Consider the following 16,141-nt stretch of genomic DNA (forward strand, 5'->3'; position numbering starts at 1 on the left):
CAGAGAATTTGGATTTTCCTTTAGACCTTTCCATGAGCTTGACTCATCAAAGTACACATCCCTACTAAACATAACTTGTTTTGTATCAGGATTGTATAGTTTGTATGACCCTGTAGAGTTATATCCCAATAGAATCATAGATTCAGCTTTGTTGTCAAGCTTCTTCCTCTTTTGATCTGGTATGTGTTTGTAGTAAAGAGATCCAAAAATTATCAGATGTTTCACAGAGGGTCTTACTCCTGACCAGGCTTCTTCGAGTACTTGACCAGCAAGTCTTTTGGTTGGGCACCTGTTTAGGATATACTGCAGTGATGCTGCCTCACCCCAATATTCATGTGGCAGTTCCTTTCCTTTTAGCATGTTTCTGATCATATTCAGGATGGTTCTATTTCTCCTTTCTGCTATGCCATTGTGTTGAGGTGTGTATGGAGCCATTACCTCATGCACAATCCCTTGTTCTTTGTAGAAATCATCAAATTCACTTGATGTGAATTCCCCTCCACCATCACTTCTCAGAATCTTTATGCATTTTTCAGAATGTTTTTCTACCAAGTTCTTGAACACTGAGAATACATCACTTTTTGCCTTTATGAGATACAACCACAATTTCCTGCTCAGTTCATCCACAAATGTTACAAAGTATCTACTTCCCCCTAATGAGGGTGTGTCAAAAGGACCACACACATCAGAGTATACAACATGTAGTAATTCATTGGCTCTTGAGGGGGTGTATGCACTAAATGAGGATTTGGGTTGCTTGCTTATTTGACAGTTTGCACATACCTTGTTAGGAGCATGAATTTGTGGTAGTCCTTTGACCATGTCTTTATTTCTCAGTGTGCTCAAGTCTCTAAAGTTCAAGTGACCAAACCTCAGGTGTCATAAACATGATTCCTCTGTTTGAGAAGTAGCTGATAGGCAATGTGTTTCGAATGCTCTTAGACTCACTTGGAAGTAAGGGTGGAAACGGGTCAGGCCGCCTATCAGGGGCCTATTACCTGGCCTATAACAGGCTAGGCCAGGCCAGACTTTTTTCACTAACAGGCCAGGCTCAGGCTTTCTAAAAAGCCTATTTAGCTTAACATGTCAGGCTTTATACTATATTAATATAAATAATATTATTATATATGTAATATTAATATAAAAATGTATACAAAAATATAATTTAATTATTAGAATTAGATGAGCCTAACTAAAAGTATGCCTATAAGCTCATTTAAATGTAGACATAGTAGCCTATTTCATGACCATATAATATAATAGGCCTTTAAACAGGCCAGACTCAGGCTTTGAATTTTTTTTTAAACAGACTAACAGGTCAGACCCAGGCTCCTATATGCTATATAGGCTGGGTCTGCTTAAGGCAAAGCCTGGCCTGTTTCCACCCTTACTTGGAATGTCCTATTTTGTGCTAGAGGTACCCTTAGAATCTTCTTGTTTTCAGCATCAAAGATTTCTAGAATGCCTTGATGCATATGCACTAAGAACCCCTTTTCCACCAATTGTCCCAAGCTCAATAGATTACTCTTCATGTTGGGGACATAGAGAACATCAGCTATCAGTACATTCCTACTAATCAAGACATCACATGTCTCTTCTGCTTGGATGAGCCTGCTATCTGCAAATCTCATATTGCTCTTCCTGCTGTCATCAAAATTGACCAACCAATTCCTATTTCCAGTCATGTGGTTTGAGCAACCTGAGTCAATGTACCATTTATCATCATTGCTTGGCTCACAATCTGTAGTCATCATCAGCAATATTGGTTCATCATCTAGACTTTCAGTGCTCTCTTTCTTGGCCAAGTGAGTTTCATTTTGAGACTTGCCAAGATTCCTACCATGGCTTGGAGTTGATTAACATTCACTGCTGAAATGTCCAATTTTATCACAGTTGAAACATTTCAGCTTCTTCCTATCCACCCTTTTCTTGTTCCCTTGCCACCTCTGATATTCTCCTCTTCTTGATGATTGTTCTCCATGATCAGACTCAGACATTTCTTGGTCAGTGTATTGAGAATTCTTGAAATTCCCTTTTCTTTGATCTTTTCCTCTGTTTCTGCCCCTTTGACCTCCATTTTTTCCATATCCTCCTCTTCTTGAGGTGTAAGCCTGTAGAGCCTATTCAGCTGGCTTCTCCATTGACCTTTATATTAGTCTTTGTTCATGAGCTTCAAGTGATACTTGAAGATCCCCTATCTACAATTCCTCCATCTTCTTAGATTCCTCAATTGCAACAACAATATGATCAAATCTGAGGTTGAGAGTTCTCAATATCTTCTCAACTATAGTCTGATTTGTGATCTTCTCACCACTTGCTTTCATCACATTGGTATGGTTGATTACTCTATTGAAAAATTCTGCAACCCTTTCACCCGAGTTCATTTGCTTGAGCTCATATTGTCTTCTCATGGTTTGTAACCTTATCTTCTTCAATTGTTCAGCTCCTTCATTGCTCTTCTCAAGAATTTGTCATGCTTCCTTTGCTGACCTTGCCTCTGATATCTTCTCAAAGTGTGCTTCATCAACACATTGATGTAGCAAGAACATAGCCTTGCAGTCTTACTTTTTGCACTCTTTGTATATTGCCTTTTGTACTTCAGTTGAAGTCTCTGTCAGCTCTGGAAGTCCTTCTTCCACAATTTCACTTACATCTTGGAATCTCATAATAGCTATCATTTGGATTCTCCATCGATTCCAATTCTTTCCATCGAGTATCGGCAAATTTGCTGGAAAACCAGTTTGTCCCATTGGTGTTGAAGAAGAATTCACGAAATTAAGTGAGAAGAAGAAGAATAAGATAAAGAAGAAGAATCAAACCTAGCTCTTGATACCAATTTTGTTAGAACATGAGAGATTAAAGAAGTAAAAGTGAAAGAAAATTAGAAAGAATTGTGCAGAATGAGAAGCAAATGAATGAGAGAATAACCACTTTCTATTTCTGGAATTTCAAGTAGTTGTTAGTTAGGTGCACCTTTCCTTATATAGTAAGTACACAAATCACAATTAACTAACTTTTGAATTACCACACAATAGTCTTCGAAGTTCAAACTATCTATCCACAAATTGAAGCCAAGCAACGAAAACTATATATATATATATTGTTTCTGATAGTGGCTTTTCATCCATAAGAGTTCCAAGATCAAGCCATGGAAAGCGAAGTTTAAAATATCAAAGCACATTATGAGGACTTTGAATTCGAGTGGCCAATTAAATTCTTTTTACAGATGGAAGGTTAAAAAAAGCATATAGCCATAGCATTTCAGACAGTTTAACTGACATCATAGATGGATAGCCTCCTCTGTGCCTACAACCTGAAACAGCAAATACATGAATATTCAGAATGGATAGTTGAGTAAAATTAGTAGAACTCACCGAAGTTTCTTCCTCACGTGAATAACTGGGTGCGGTTACGTGAGAGCAGAGGCCGCTTAATCGGGGACAGTATTAAGTTCCTCAAAGTCATTGACGGGTTACTTGTAGGACCAGGTCCAAAAACAGGGTGAGCTCCACCCCTTCTGTTCCCAGCATCCCCTACAATTACTGCTTGTTTTGCTGGTGAGCCAACAGAGATGTCAAAGTGACCAGAGTTATTGCTGTTTTGTCTTGCAGGCCACACATCCTCTCTTGGTCCTGGAGTTTCAGGAGTAAATACCGGGCGACCTGCAACAAATAAGTTACCTACTTTTGGAAATATCTAAGCAAAAACTATGTTATTGGACTCTCAAGTTTGTATATCAAACTTCTATAACTTAAGAGGTTCCCTCTTTCTTTCCCAAAAAAAGAAATTGATCAAACATGGAGTCCAAACAGACTTTTTTGAAACAAAAACAAAGTCATAATTCATGCTTTCGTCATTTTATTTCCATAATAGGTACCTTAAATACTCCATTTAGTTTTCACTTTTCAAGAAAGCTAATTGAAATTTTAATATATCTTAAAACACTTCTTATTGACATTAAGACATAGTATCTTTTGACTGTTGAAAGAAGAGGTTACCTTTTCTGCCAGTTTCTCTGTCATCCATTATGTTAGGTGCGTTAGAGAACAAATCAGGCTCACTTCTGGAATAAAAGTTGCTTGCAGGCTGTATGCTAGACCGCTTCACTGACTCGAACTCACTTCTCAGCTGGTCATACATTTCATCTAATTTTCTTTTCTGCCTGGAATTGTAATAACTTTAAGGTATCAAAAACTCGGGTGATTTGTACAAGCTAGGAAAGTGAAGGACACTGACCTGGATTTTTCAGCAAATTTTTCCTGGAGTTCTTGATTGTCCTTGGTTAAGGTCTCAATTTCCTGTTGCATCATCTGGCACCTCTTGGCCATCTTTTGGTAGGCAGTATGCACTTGCTCTAGCTTTTCTGTAAACTTCTCTTGCATCACCTCACATTTCTGCCGGCATTGAGCTATAATTCTGTTCATCTTAAACTGCATTTCCAGTTCTTTTTGGCCAATGTAGAACATCACACTTCTGTATGCACTCTTCATCACTAAATTTGCTCAGGGAAAAACATATGGCCTAATGTATCCTCTTAATTTGTAGAATTTCAGGTTATAAACTTCATTTACTTAAGTCAGATCATCAGACAGTACAGGGGGTTATACAAAATGGCATTAATATCATAAATTCTATGCATTCTCTCTAAACAATGGGCATAGAGGATACGTATTTGCGGTGATATTCCAGCCATGGCCATCTGCAACAGAAAACAAAACAATGATTGGCAGCAAAACTAGAGCATATAAAGAAAAACAACAGCAAGCTAAATTAATCAAGTTACAGAAAAAATCTGAGCCATGTATAGCCACTAATACGCAGGAGAATACTTACATTTATCCACTCATCATTGGGATTGATATCCACAGGTTTCATGAGACTGATAAGAAGAGAAACATAAATTTGAGAAGTACAAGTCATCTATCAGGCTAAATATTGTCAAACCAAAATTTAATAATGATGACAGAAGCGTCACATGACAGCACAAATATAGGTACTAGCTCTTGACATGTACTCTAGAATCAATGATAGAACCAGCACAACAAATGTGAGTACAAATTGCTGAGGGTAAGGGGTGACTAATGCCATTGGATGACAGTTTTAATCAGTATTCTATCAGGTGAATTACAAGCATTTTTACATATTTGTCTGGTGATAAATAAGAAATATCAATTAACCCATACCTCTTCGAAAGGACTTGATCACAAATAGGGCATGCTCCATCATTACTTAATATCTTATTGGCATCATCGGTGCCTTTGAACTGGGTCAAGGAAACCAGATATCAAAGATATATGCACACTAACCACTTTAATAACAGAACACAATCAACCTATTTGGAATGAACTATATTGATTATATAAAAAAGGAGGAAATCAAGTTCAAAATTGCATTCATCTGGATACACAATAGGTGACCACATGTTGTGGAAATGGCTCGTCCTTCTATTTCTCGCCAGCATGCATTGCACCTCATTTTAGCTGTCGGATACTAACTTTACACGTTGGCATGTGCTAGGGTCAAAATACCTGCAAGATAAAAGATAAGAAATAAAAGCCACTGGTCATGATTCTTTATGGATAAACAAGACTACATGCTTTACTCAAAGGCAGAGAAAAAATGGAGCAAGCTTATTTACTTAAATGGCAAGCATAATCTACCTCAACATTAGTACCTATGATATCAATGAAATAGTCCTACTAATAAAGCAGCCAGCAGTTTCTTATTTCAAAAAAAACGAGATGAACACAATTGTTTTTGGCCTTCGAGTAGGTCAATATGAGAGCCACAGATAAGTTAATTTGATTCTTAAGCAACAGGTTACTTTAAAGTGAGAATCTAGGACTGCATCTTCATGTAAAGATTGAAGATACAGTTTGCAATCAGAAAATATCAAAACTTCAATAATAAAGATTGACTTATCAATAAACAAAGGGCACACAAATTTTAACAACCATTTCAGAACACTGAATGACGCTTATCTGAACAATGATTTCACAAACACTGGCTTATCATGATCTTACTTTCTTTGTATAAAAGTGCAGAAGCATACCGGTATACTTAAAACTTCAAATCCTATTAAGATTGTATGATAACCTGCTGAAATAAATTTCCTTCCCTCTTTGCCACACATACTAACCCAGACACACATAGATTCCCCTTGCTAATAGCTGTTCACACTTTCTCAGTAAACTTCAGTGGTACCACTAAGCCAGACGGAAATAATATGTTGTTTGCATAGCTCGCAACAATTCTGAATGGCACGCAAAAGTCACCATAAATAGCCACATTAATATGCATTAAAACCACATCAAAACCATCATTTTTCAAACAATTTCCAACATAATAGCTATCTTCTAATCAGCCTATGACAACAAAAAGCTTTTTCGGAAACTCATGAGTTAATTAAATGCATTTTCATTAAAGAAGATTGAAATTTGAATGAAGAGCCAAAACAAGAGAACTTAATAATGCCTGTACCCCACCACCAAAAGTGAGAAAGGAAAGTGAAAATGCGATGAGTTTGATTAACAAGCTATGGCTAGAGGCAATATATGTTCAAACAACAATCATGTCAGCTACTTAATTATGTAACAGAGTAGGGTAAAATTGAAACCTTCTTTCATGATCAGTAACCATAATAATTTTATGTTACATTACTCCTGGAATCATAATTTCAGCTAAGTTCCTTAAGAATCGGATTAGATTATTATTACTGGATAGCCAACAGACTCAAATCCTTAACTTTGTGCGTGCATATAAGTTCAGCTTATGTTAACTTTTCTACATTTCCACAGATTTAAGCCCAACATTATGAAATAATAAGAATAATAGTAAATTTAAATAGTAACAGGATAATCTTCGTACGTGATTTTTTTACCGAAACTCAAATTTGCTTGTTTGCGCAAAACCTAAATTCAAATTTCAATGTACCAATATGAACTCGAAATCTGAGACAAAAAGAGAAAATAAACATCATGTCAGTTCAAACGAGCATGGAACAACAAAAATTCCAAATTCGAGCGCATAATCTCTCAAATTGAGAAAGAAAATGCAGAAATAGGTAACAACAGTTTGAATTTTCCAGATTGTTTCACCTCAAGAACATTGTGGAACCGACAGGTTAGGGTAATTGAAGATTAGAGAAGAAATTACCTATAACATATATTGGAACACAGATCGAGAACCCTAGGAACGAGAGAAATGTGGAATTTGAGAGAGAAATCGAATATGAAATTTGGCGCGAAACGTTCTTTCAGAAAGAGATAGCGCGCTTGGAAGAAGAAACGATATTTTGAAAAAGACCCAAAATGAAAACTTGAACCGACAAAACGAACATATTTGTGGTATATGGGCTATATAAGGCCTCCACGTAAGCATGTTTCAATTTTATTTTTTATTTTTTTTTATAATAAAAAAGGAATATATAATGATAATCATTGTCCTGGTGATTCGTTTGAGTTAAATCACGTTGCCGACTGATAGTGTTATTCTTCATAACAAGTCGATTGACAATATTATACTTTATAAAATAAAAGTTAAGGGTTACAAGTAAATTAGCCATATAAGTGAACTAATACTAATTCAGTTGATAAATAATTGATTTGTAGCATACATTCATGGAAAGTATATCAATAAAAAATCAATCTCTAAGATCGTGATGGATATTCCTGGCGACATATGTAGAATCTCAAGGACTAATGTCAAAAATATAATTATTCCACCACCTCAAGTCCAAGAGAAACCTACCAAAAAGTATACAATTGCAAGATCTTATATTATTATCTATAAGCAGATACATGTAGGACTAAGTATCCTTCAAGGATATTGATCATCTGTCTCATTTTTTCTGTACCAGACTAATAAAAAAGTAACACTTCATTAAAAATAAAAAATTTAAAAACATAAAATAACATATTTGCATTATTTGAAGAAATCTCATTGGTTAGAGAAATGGAGACATACTCATTTTGGGACAGTTATCCCCATTCATGATTGAAACCCAAACAACAACACAAGATCATAGAATTGCATCAATCCCTGAAGGTATTGAGAAGATTATCACAAACATTATTACACAGATAAATGATGAGTTAAACATATATCTTTTGAAATGGAGAGTAACGGGAAAGGAATAATGAGCACTTAGCCAACAACAAAATTTGACCTTTTCTAAAACATATAGTAATTTCAAGGAAATAATCAGATTGATTTAAATAACTCTATAATGATATTATTTTTTATTTCCAATGAAATAAATTACTATATACCATTAGTTTTAGGAATATCTTGAGCTTATTTCCTCGTATTTTATAGATGGTAATAATGAGAAAAAATATATATGTTTACAGTGTAATTTTTTTGGATTATCAATCATTTATCTTGTTTAATCATTATTAACTCTTAAATATAACAAATATAAATAAGTGTTGCATGATGTAATAAATGTATACAAAACTTTATACTCACAACCAATAACTATAATACTCATAATAACCAACAAAGTGTTGATCTAGTGGTATAAGGCACCATTGGATTCCCAAGACTGATGGTTTAATTCATGTGAGTGACACTTGTTGAGAGGACAGTTACAAACCCCAAAAAAAATTAGTTCTTTATCAAAAAATGTGAAAGAATACTATTGATAGTTACAAAAAAAACACTCATAATAAAAAGATCATACATTTTAATATCAAATTAGTGAAAAATATACTTTTAATGTGGGAAAAGAGGTTGATTATTTAGTAATCAATGTTGGAAAAACGTATTTAAAATTATTGTTGAAGTAAAGACATTGATTTATTAAACAACAATAACAATCAAGCCTATATATATATAGTAATTTATTTCCTTGCATATTCTAATTTATGTCTGCAATCATATTTATTGAAGATGTTTAAATTCATTTTAAGAAGTTGGCACATTTTAAGTTAAGTTGTGTTTGATATTTTCTCTCTCTAAGCACGCTGACATGCTTTCTCTCAAGGATATCCTTCATTACAACAATAAATAGGATGCCCCATGAGTGCATTATTATTTATATAACTTATTTGTAGTTTAATATGATCATTGTAGTTTGTGTAACAACAATATGTCAAATGTCCTTCTGTAATTTGTTATTAATTTGAATAAAAAGTACTCGATTTGGATGTAATAAGAAGCATGTGAAAGTGTTGCATTTGATTTGATATTTCAAATCAGTAAGCCTACATTTTTGAAAAAATAAACTAAAGATTATCTTAATTGAGGTAGAAAGTTAAGAAAAGATCTTAGTTCAAGAACGAAAGTCAAGTTAAAAGTAGAGAAAAAATTCCAGTTAGATTTAAAGAATCGAGAATGTTTGTCAACTTTAACCTTTTTCTTGTCAAAAAATTATATATTTTCTCCTTTCAAGCCTAGTTTACCAACGGAAGTTGAATCATCAAATACATTATCCATATACACTGATTCATGAATCGAGGTTGAAAATCAATTTCAATGTTAAAAAAATTTCGCACTAGGTTGAATTATGTAATGACATAAATGCTATTCTCTAAAATCTTTACAAAAATACTTTTGAAAAAGTCACAAGGTTGCAATACATATTTCATATATTCGAATGGGTTAATGTTTTAAAAATATAAAAAGCCTACCAATCTTGCCGATACATATTTTATATACTCGAATGAGTTAATGTATAAAATTCATAAACGTATATTCTTTTCTTTATTAAGATGTTGGAAAAATATTTCATGACTTATCATATCACATTTGTTAGCTTTTGTCCTTTTCCACCTTATTGTTTTTAAACCTACATTTCATTAAATATTTTTTTATTTTTAAAACATTGATCGTATGTATTTTCTATATGGGTTTTAATAATATTTCATAATACTTATTTGTGAAAGAATCAAATGGGAAAGCAAACGCATGTTTTTATCATTTGGAAAACTTAAAAATCTATTTAAATATTTCCTTTTTTAAGTAAGCAGAAAATTATTTTGAATGAAAGGAGAGATCAACAATAACTGAGGAATAATCATATTGATATTATTACCCCATAATGATTGCGATTTCAGCTATAGTAAGTAAATAAATAAAAAATATTATCCATGAGACTGAAAGCTAAGATGGAGAAAATGGAAACTGAAATCTTGAAGTGATTACCATCAATTAAAGATATTTATCGTTAATCAACAATAATAATACAGAAATATGTATATATAAAGCACATTCTGAATTTTACCCCAACCACAAAAGCACTATAACATCAACAACATAGGTTGATATCACTAGTGAATCAAGCATTTCTTCCACAACATAAAGCTAGAGCTTCTACTTTTTTTCTTCAAATTATCAAACATGAAGGTGACATCATTTTAATTGATTAATTTGTTTTGATATTTTAAATGATTAATAATTACATGCTTGCTAGCCATATGCAATTTCATTTTCAATAGTAAATTCTATATTATATATATATATATACTCCAATGCAGAAAATAGTTATAGAGGTACACATGAAGAGTGATAAATGCAGAAGAAAGGCCATGAAAATTGCTGCAGACACTGAAGGTACAAATTATGTCCAATATTCCTATCATGACTTTGAATTACATATTACCTTTAACACCAAGCAGGGTGACTTAGTGCACGAGACTCCGAGTATAATTTGAGAAGGGTAGACCTACAAGTGGAGAGGCTGTTTCCAATCTGTTAATAAGTATTGTCACAATGGCGGTGGTGAAAATTCCAACAACAATAGTATTACGATCACAAATTTAAAGGCCTGATGACATTGTTGTTGTCACTCTGTACTGTTTTACAACAAATTTATGTGGATAATTTTGTAAATGTAGGTGTGATATCAGTGTCATTAGAAGGGGAAAACAAAGATCAAGTGGTAGTAATTGGGAATGGAATAGATTCAGTTGAGTTGAGTATAGAGTTGAGAAAGAAGTTCAAGCATGTTTTGCTTGCAAGTATTGAGGAAGCAGAACCGGAAAATGATATGATGCCAATGGAAATTATGTCAGCTCCTTATAATTACTATTGGAAATATTATAATAAGCATTCACCTTCATCATTTCCACCTCCACCACCACCTTATCCACCGTCGTATCACGTAGTGCATGACCCATATCCCAACAATGATTGCACCATCATCTGAGTTGCTTCTTCATGTACTCGGAACCAAACATTCCAATTACTTTCTACCTTATTTATGTTCTGGGCTTACCATATGTCTAAGTTATTTGGTTTTTTTTCTTATTCATGTGTCGGTTTAGGACAAGGATTTCTCCCGTAAATGAAATGAGAGTTCTTGTTTCTCCTTTTGTTTTCGGTAACAAAATGTTATCTTATTGTAATTAATATGATAAATATGTTATAGTTCACTTCTATAGACATCCATTTTCATAAGATGAAATCATTAGATTTAAGAGTAGATAATTAAGATATGATTTGGCACATGATGCAACTAGATAATAAACACTAATAAAAAAATTATAGTTAAAAATATATAATGTTTGAATTTTCATAGTATTGAATACACTACCTTAATATTACTCTTCTACTTTTGAACTCTTAACTAGTATTATGGGTTAGTGTTTGTTTTCCTATCTTTCAATTGTGAGCAAGCAAGAAAAATTGATGATTTTTGCCATTTCCTACTTTTCAGTACAGTGAAGTTTTAGCATATCTAACATTCATTAGGACCTTAAAGTGGGTCTTATCTTCTTTTCTTCCTCACATTCATTGGAGTCAGGATTTTTTTATTTTTTCAATTAAATTTTGAATTTATTTTTACTATAAAATCATGACCATTGATATTTTTTCTTGCCACATGTCACTATCCTAAAAGGTACTGGCCCTCTCCGTTACTGGAGAGGATCCTGACTCAATTCATTGACACTTAGAATTCTTTTAGTCCCAACTACAATGTTGACAAAAATATAACTTGTAGATAAATTGCAGAATTTTTTTAACAAAATCTGGTACCAAATACTGCCTCTAACTACTTATTTAGACTAGCTGAAACTTCCAAAGTTAAATAACAAAATTTCTCTAACATCTCTACTAACCAAAATTATTAGCCCTGTTTCCTCAAGGAAAAAATAGAATTCTAACAGAACATAACTATTGATTAAGAAAAAGATAATATTATCTTCCTATGAGAGCAGCATACAAGAATTCATTCCAAGTATCAGGAACACCAGCAAGACACCAGTGGCTGCAATCCACATACGAAGCGCCACGGCCGCTGTATAAAGAAGGGTGACCATCTATTCTCAGCTGTGTCAGCAAAGTAATGTCGAGCAAATGAATCGGATTTTTCATGCTATGCAAAATGTTCTTTACAATGTCAGCACCCGGATATGGTGGTTGTGATCCTTGCATTGGGTTTGTTTGTCCAGCACATCCATTTCCACTTGAATATATTTAAGAAGAGAATTTGAGTCAGTTAACCGAATTGTTCTAGCCAACATTATTAGCCATAGTAAAGTATGTGTGATTTATTTTTATACTCAGTCAAATGTTGCAGCAATTGCCATTCTCTGCTCAGAAATATGATAAATTCAAGCATGGTTTAGAATTTAGATGGGTAGATATATGATATACATAAGCATTTAGCTGGGACTTAACTTTTTAATTATGCAGATTTATAACCATACTAAGCATTTTTTGAAGTGCTTTAAACAATTGAAAATAACAGGGGAGGTAAGTATGTTATGCATGGTGGATTGAAAGATCACACTAATATATTGACATATAACTTCATCAGTGTATTTTTTATAACCTTGTTCTCATGTTCCTTTTATAAATTAACATTACCAAGATATATTACTAAAGTATTATGACTTTTCATGTGAATTTTATTTGAAGTGGAATGAACAATTGAACTTACTCATAATGGGTTGCAGCAATTCCTTGGAACAAAACACTTGTCCTTGAAGGATCAATATTAGAGTCAATCCATTTAGCCCAAGTGGTTAACCCAATCCTGAAAGCTTCCAAGTGATCCATGTCCACTATCTCACTGCCTAATTGAAAGTGTCTATGAAACATTAACATAATAAAGACATTAGTCACATTACATGTCCCATTTTTCTCTATTATCATGCATTCAAAATCTGAAAGAAAAAAGTAGTACAAAAACTTTATTACGTTTGAGTCTCTCCTATGTGAGTCCACCAATGGTAGGTATTGAAAATCAATGCATCTACTCCTTTCCATTGGTCCCCAGATCTAACAGAGTCCAATTTTACAATTCTACCTTTCTCTTTATCATGAACTACATCTACTAAGAACCCATCTTTCAACCACATTATTGAAGCTTGATATTCCTATAACACAATAATTGGACAATGTTATTAAGCTAACTAATGAAATTACTACCAAGGCACAGAATTTCCGAAAAGCTAAGATGGAAAGTGATGAAGAGTACCGGAAAGAAGAATACAGAAAGTTGCTTTGTTTGTGTAGTTAAGGTGTAATCTGAATTTGGTACTGCAGTGTGAAGCAAACAAGTGAGTGACTGCCACATATTATTGCTTAGTGAGTCCCCTACAAACATTATCTTCTTTCCTCTGTATCTCTCCAACATTTTCTTGCCATCAAACCTGTTATCCAACATCATTTGTGAAGGATAATAGTTACAAGAAAAGAAATCATCTTTTAACTTCAAAAAGAGAATTTTCATGTCACAAAATCATTATAGATTTATAAACATAGGCAACCATATACCCAACAGTGATTAGTCACAATTGAAATGTATCTTAGGTGAAATTTATCTATGATGTTAAAGAATCAAACCATAAAGAAATGGAGTATAAAAGAGCGGATCAGTGCATGAGGCTCTCATTTAGTGTTGAGGAGATTAATTATATGTAGTCTTATCCTGCAAGCGAGAGACAGTTTCTAGGATTTGAAACCGTGACAACCCTACTGTTGTGTCAAGTTCGCCCTCTTTTAAAAGAGTGTCTAGTACACGAGGCTTCTACTTAGTGAGTCTAGGATGATAGATGTACGCAACCTCTTACCCCACAAATAGAGAGTCTATTTATAGGATTTGACCTCGTAAACTCATGATCACTAATGAATAACTTTACCGTTGCATCAAACTTACGCTCTTATATATAACAATATAAAACAAGAAGGAAATGGAAACCAGAAAATGGAATAATTACCTTGGAAGGTGACAACCAAAGGGTTTCCATTTATACTTAACATATTCCTGATCAGGTCTACCATTTCCAAGACAATTAAATCCTTGTACTATAAATGGACAACCTCTTGAGGCATCATAGAAAGGTTGGTGGGAATCAATAACCCAACTTCCAACAGAAAAATCACACCCTCTTTCAGGATGGTTAGACTGAATAATCACACCATGCACTTGGTTCAGTGAAAGTGTCAATGCCCATAGAACAACGAAGGCATTTGCAATAGAACATAACCAAGAATAGAATGCCATCTGAATTAACATGTACTAAACCTTTTACATATGAAAAATGGTAACACTCATGTTGTTTATATATGACAATGTTGGAAGACCAAGACACATTTTTCTACGCTTGCATGTTTATCTATTATTGTTTTTTTTTACCTATTCTTACGTATTTTAATGTTATAAAAGGTAAGTATGAATACGAAATCGAGGGATACGGTGTCTTCATTTGACTATTACAATAGTGAAGTGAAAATCTTCAAGTTTATGGCAGATGTCAATTAAGATTTGTAAATTTTCTTTTGCTTAAAATCATAGTAACTAATGTTCGTGTGCCATTCATTTCGGTAAATTGTTTTTCAAAGAAGTCCACATCGGATGATTGAGTTGAGCTTTTTTTAATCGAGGTTATAAATATTCATCATTGAAATAATTGTAGAACAAATTTTGAAGTGTTCTAATTCTAGCAAAACTCTCGTAAAGTCACTTAGAAAAAGTCTTTTACCATAATGCTATAAATAACTTTCAGATCTAACTCACTAACAAATTCGAATAGAAGAAGCTTTTCATTTTAAAAACGTTGTTATTTTTATTCAAATGATAGTTAAACTAATGGCTGTGAATGAAAAAGGGGGAAAATGTTTGATGAAAGTGAAAGTGATCCATGCTTTTAACTAAAAAATGTTTATTAAATTAGACTGTGATGTTATATTTATAATTTAAATTCTATATTCTCTTACAACAAATGAAGTCATTTCTATTTTCACTCACTTTTTGTCATTAATTCTATATTTACTTTTTAAAAATAAAATAAAAACTAAAAATTGTTAGACGCTAATTTTTTTCTCTAAAACATGCCTAATCATTTGACCAACAAATACAAAAATATTCTTCAACATATTTTTTGGAGTTGAAAAAACTCAACTTATATAAAATTTGTGTGGAATTGAGTTGACTCATAGGCAAAGTTGTTAAACTCACGAGTTTAAGTAAACTCTAGCTATCACTTTAGGACATTGCAAGTTTGGATCTTAATTAACAAACTCAATGTTGGTTGGTATACTATAACCGAATAGTTTGATGTCTTAATGTGTTAAGCTTGTTGCTTAAATAAGTTTTTGTCCCCGTAAATAAATGTTGTTCTATATTAAGTCCTTGTAATTTTTTGTAGTAACAACTAACAACCCTTGTACTTTAAAAAACATTGTCATTACTCTAGCAAATAATGCACTACTTTTATTTGATTGTTTTTAAAAAAATTATTTATTTTATTTTTGGTACATATTTTATTTTATTAATTTTATTAGTAATTACTAAAATAAATAATAAATATACTATTTTTTATACATATGAAATGATATGAATAAAGTTAAGAAGAAATATTCATCTATATAATTGTTGTGCACCAATAGGAGCAAGCTCCCAATAATGTAGATGTGAATCTGATTGTGTACTAATCTTTAATATAAAATTAGTTTCCTTTGGTATGGAATGATGTCGATCACCAACTTTTGAGCAAACAATTCACAAATGTGTTTATAGAGTAAAAAAATTTAAACTAGTGGACTAATGCCACTAAATAATATATATATATATACCAAAAAAATAATAAACACATACGTTATTTTTAGTAAAGTATAATTAAATTAATTGTTTTTAATATTAAATAATAGTTATTTTAATAACTTCTAAATATTTTGCTATTCCAATTTG

The 16,141-nt window shown here is 32.8% G+C and overlaps 4 protein-coding genes across 7 annotated transcripts; 1 reads left to right on the top strand and 3 right to left on the bottom strand.

The window, feature by feature from the left end:
- LOC109353983 lies at positions 1,359–2,411 on the bottom strand. The gene is made up of 3 exons (XM_019596338.1): positions 2,203–2,411; positions 1,923–2,111; positions 1,359–1,836 (listed from the first exon to the last, which is right to left on the bottom strand). The coding sequence occupies exons 1-3, from the start codon at positions 2,409–2,411 to the stop codon at positions 1,359–1,361; spliced, it is 876 nt and encodes a 291-aa protein (XP_019451883.1).
- LOC109355070 (E3 ubiquitin-protein ligase CCNB1IP1 homolog) lies at positions 3,142–7,294 on the bottom strand. 4 transcript variants are annotated; one of them, XM_019597989.1, is made up of 11 exons: positions 7,156–7,294; positions 6,881–6,950; positions 6,717–6,783; positions 5,406–5,528; positions 5,184–5,256; positions 4,834–4,879; positions 4,669–4,699; positions 4,237–4,492; positions 3,999–4,162; positions 3,375–3,662; positions 3,142–3,313 (listed from the first exon to the last, which is right to left on the bottom strand). In XM_019597989.1, exons 4-10 carry the CDS (start codon positions 5,473–5,475, stop codon positions 3,388–3,390), a joined length of 915 nt encoding a protein of 304 aa, XP_019453534.1. In that variant the 5' UTR covers positions 5,476–5,528; positions 6,717–6,783; positions 6,881–6,950; positions 7,156–7,294; the 3' UTR covers positions 3,142–3,313; positions 3,375–3,387. The 4 variants fall into 4 exon arrangements, with proteins under 4 accessions (XP_019453534.1, XP_019453531.1, XP_019453533.1 ...); XM_019597986.1 differs by lacking the exon at positions 6,881–6,950 and having other exon boundaries at positions 3,392–3,662; XM_019597988.1 differs by lacking the exons at positions 6,717–6,783; positions 6,881–6,950 and having other exon boundaries at positions 3,392–3,662.
- LOC109353984 (heavy metal-associated isoprenylated plant protein 47-like) lies at positions 10,500–11,149 on the top strand. Its single transcript, XM_019596339.1, has 2 exons — positions 10,500–10,554; positions 10,839–11,149. The coding sequence occupies exons 1-2, from the start codon at positions 10,500–10,502 to the stop codon at positions 11,147–11,149; spliced, it is 366 nt and encodes a 121-aa protein (XP_019451884.1).
- Positions 11,939–14,479, bottom strand: LOC109355068 (protein trichome birefringence-like 42). The gene is made up of 5 exons (XM_019597984.1): positions 14,169–14,479; positions 13,427–13,601; positions 13,147–13,325; positions 12,887–13,036; positions 11,939–12,409 (listed from the first exon to the last, which is right to left on the bottom strand). Exons 1-5 carry the CDS (start codon positions 14,465–14,467, stop codon positions 12,142–12,144), a joined length of 1,071 nt encoding a protein of 356 aa, XP_019453529.1. The 5' UTR covers positions 14,468–14,479; the 3' UTR covers positions 11,939–12,141.

Source organism: Lupinus angustifolius, chromosome LG08, assembly GCF_001865875.1.
Source record: "Lupinus angustifolius cultivar Tanjil chromosome LG08, LupAngTanjil_v1.0, whole genome shotgun sequence".
NCBI lineage: Eukaryota > Viridiplantae > Streptophyta > Magnoliopsida > Fabales > Fabaceae > Lupinus > Lupinus angustifolius.

What these genes read in the sequence shown, in the direction of transcription:
- LOC109353983 (XM_019596338.1), bottom strand. Translation starts at nt 2,411, where the DNA reads ATGAGAAGACAATATGAGCTCAAGCAAATGAACTCGGGTGAAAGGGTT. An exon ending in TCTAAGAAGATGGAGGAATT is followed by an intron (nt 2,112 to 2,202) that starts GTAGATAGGGGA and finishes TAGGCTCTACAG; the next exon opens with GCTTACACCTCAAGAAGAGG. An exon ending in GGCAAGGGAACAAGAAAAGG is followed by an intron (nt 1,837 to 1,922) that starts GTGGATAGGAAG and finishes AAGCCATGGTAG; the next exon opens with GAATCTTGGCAAGTCTCAAA.
- LOC109355070 (XM_019597988.1), bottom strand. Translation starts at nt 5,475, where the DNA reads ATGAGGTGCAATGCATGCTGGCGAGAAATAGAAGGACGAGCCATTTCC. An exon ending in AACATGTGGTCACCTATTGT is followed by an intron (nt 5,257 to 5,405) that starts GTATCCAGATGA and finishes CCCAGTTCAAAG; the next exon opens with GCACCGATGATGCCAATAAG. An exon ending in CCAATGATGAGTGGATAAAT is followed by an intron (nt 4,700 to 4,833) that starts GTAAGTATTCTC and finishes TTTCTGTTGCAG; the next exon opens with ATGGCCATGGCTGGAATATC.
- LOC109353984 (XM_019596339.1), top strand. Translation starts at nt 10,500, where the DNA reads ATGAAGAGTGATAAATGCAGAAGAAAGGCCATGAAAATTGCTGCAGAC. An exon ending in AATTGCTGCAGACACTGAAG is followed by an intron (nt 10,555 to 10,838) that starts GTACAAATTATG and finishes TTGTAAATGTAG; the next exon opens with GTGTGATATCAGTGTCATTA.
- LOC109355068 (XM_019597984.1), bottom strand. Translation starts at nt 14,467, where the DNA reads ATGTTAATTCAGATGGCATTCTATTCTTGGTTATGTTCTATTGCAAAT. An exon ending in TTTCTGTATTCTTCTTTCCG is followed by an intron (nt 13,326 to 13,426) that starts GTACTCTTCATC and finishes ATTGTGTTATAG; the next exon opens with GAATATCAAGCTTCAATAAT. An exon ending in CACATAGGAGAGACTCAAAC is followed by an intron (nt 13,037 to 13,146) that starts GTAATAAAGTTT and finishes AATGTTTCATAG; the next exon opens with ACACTTTCAATTAGGCAGTG.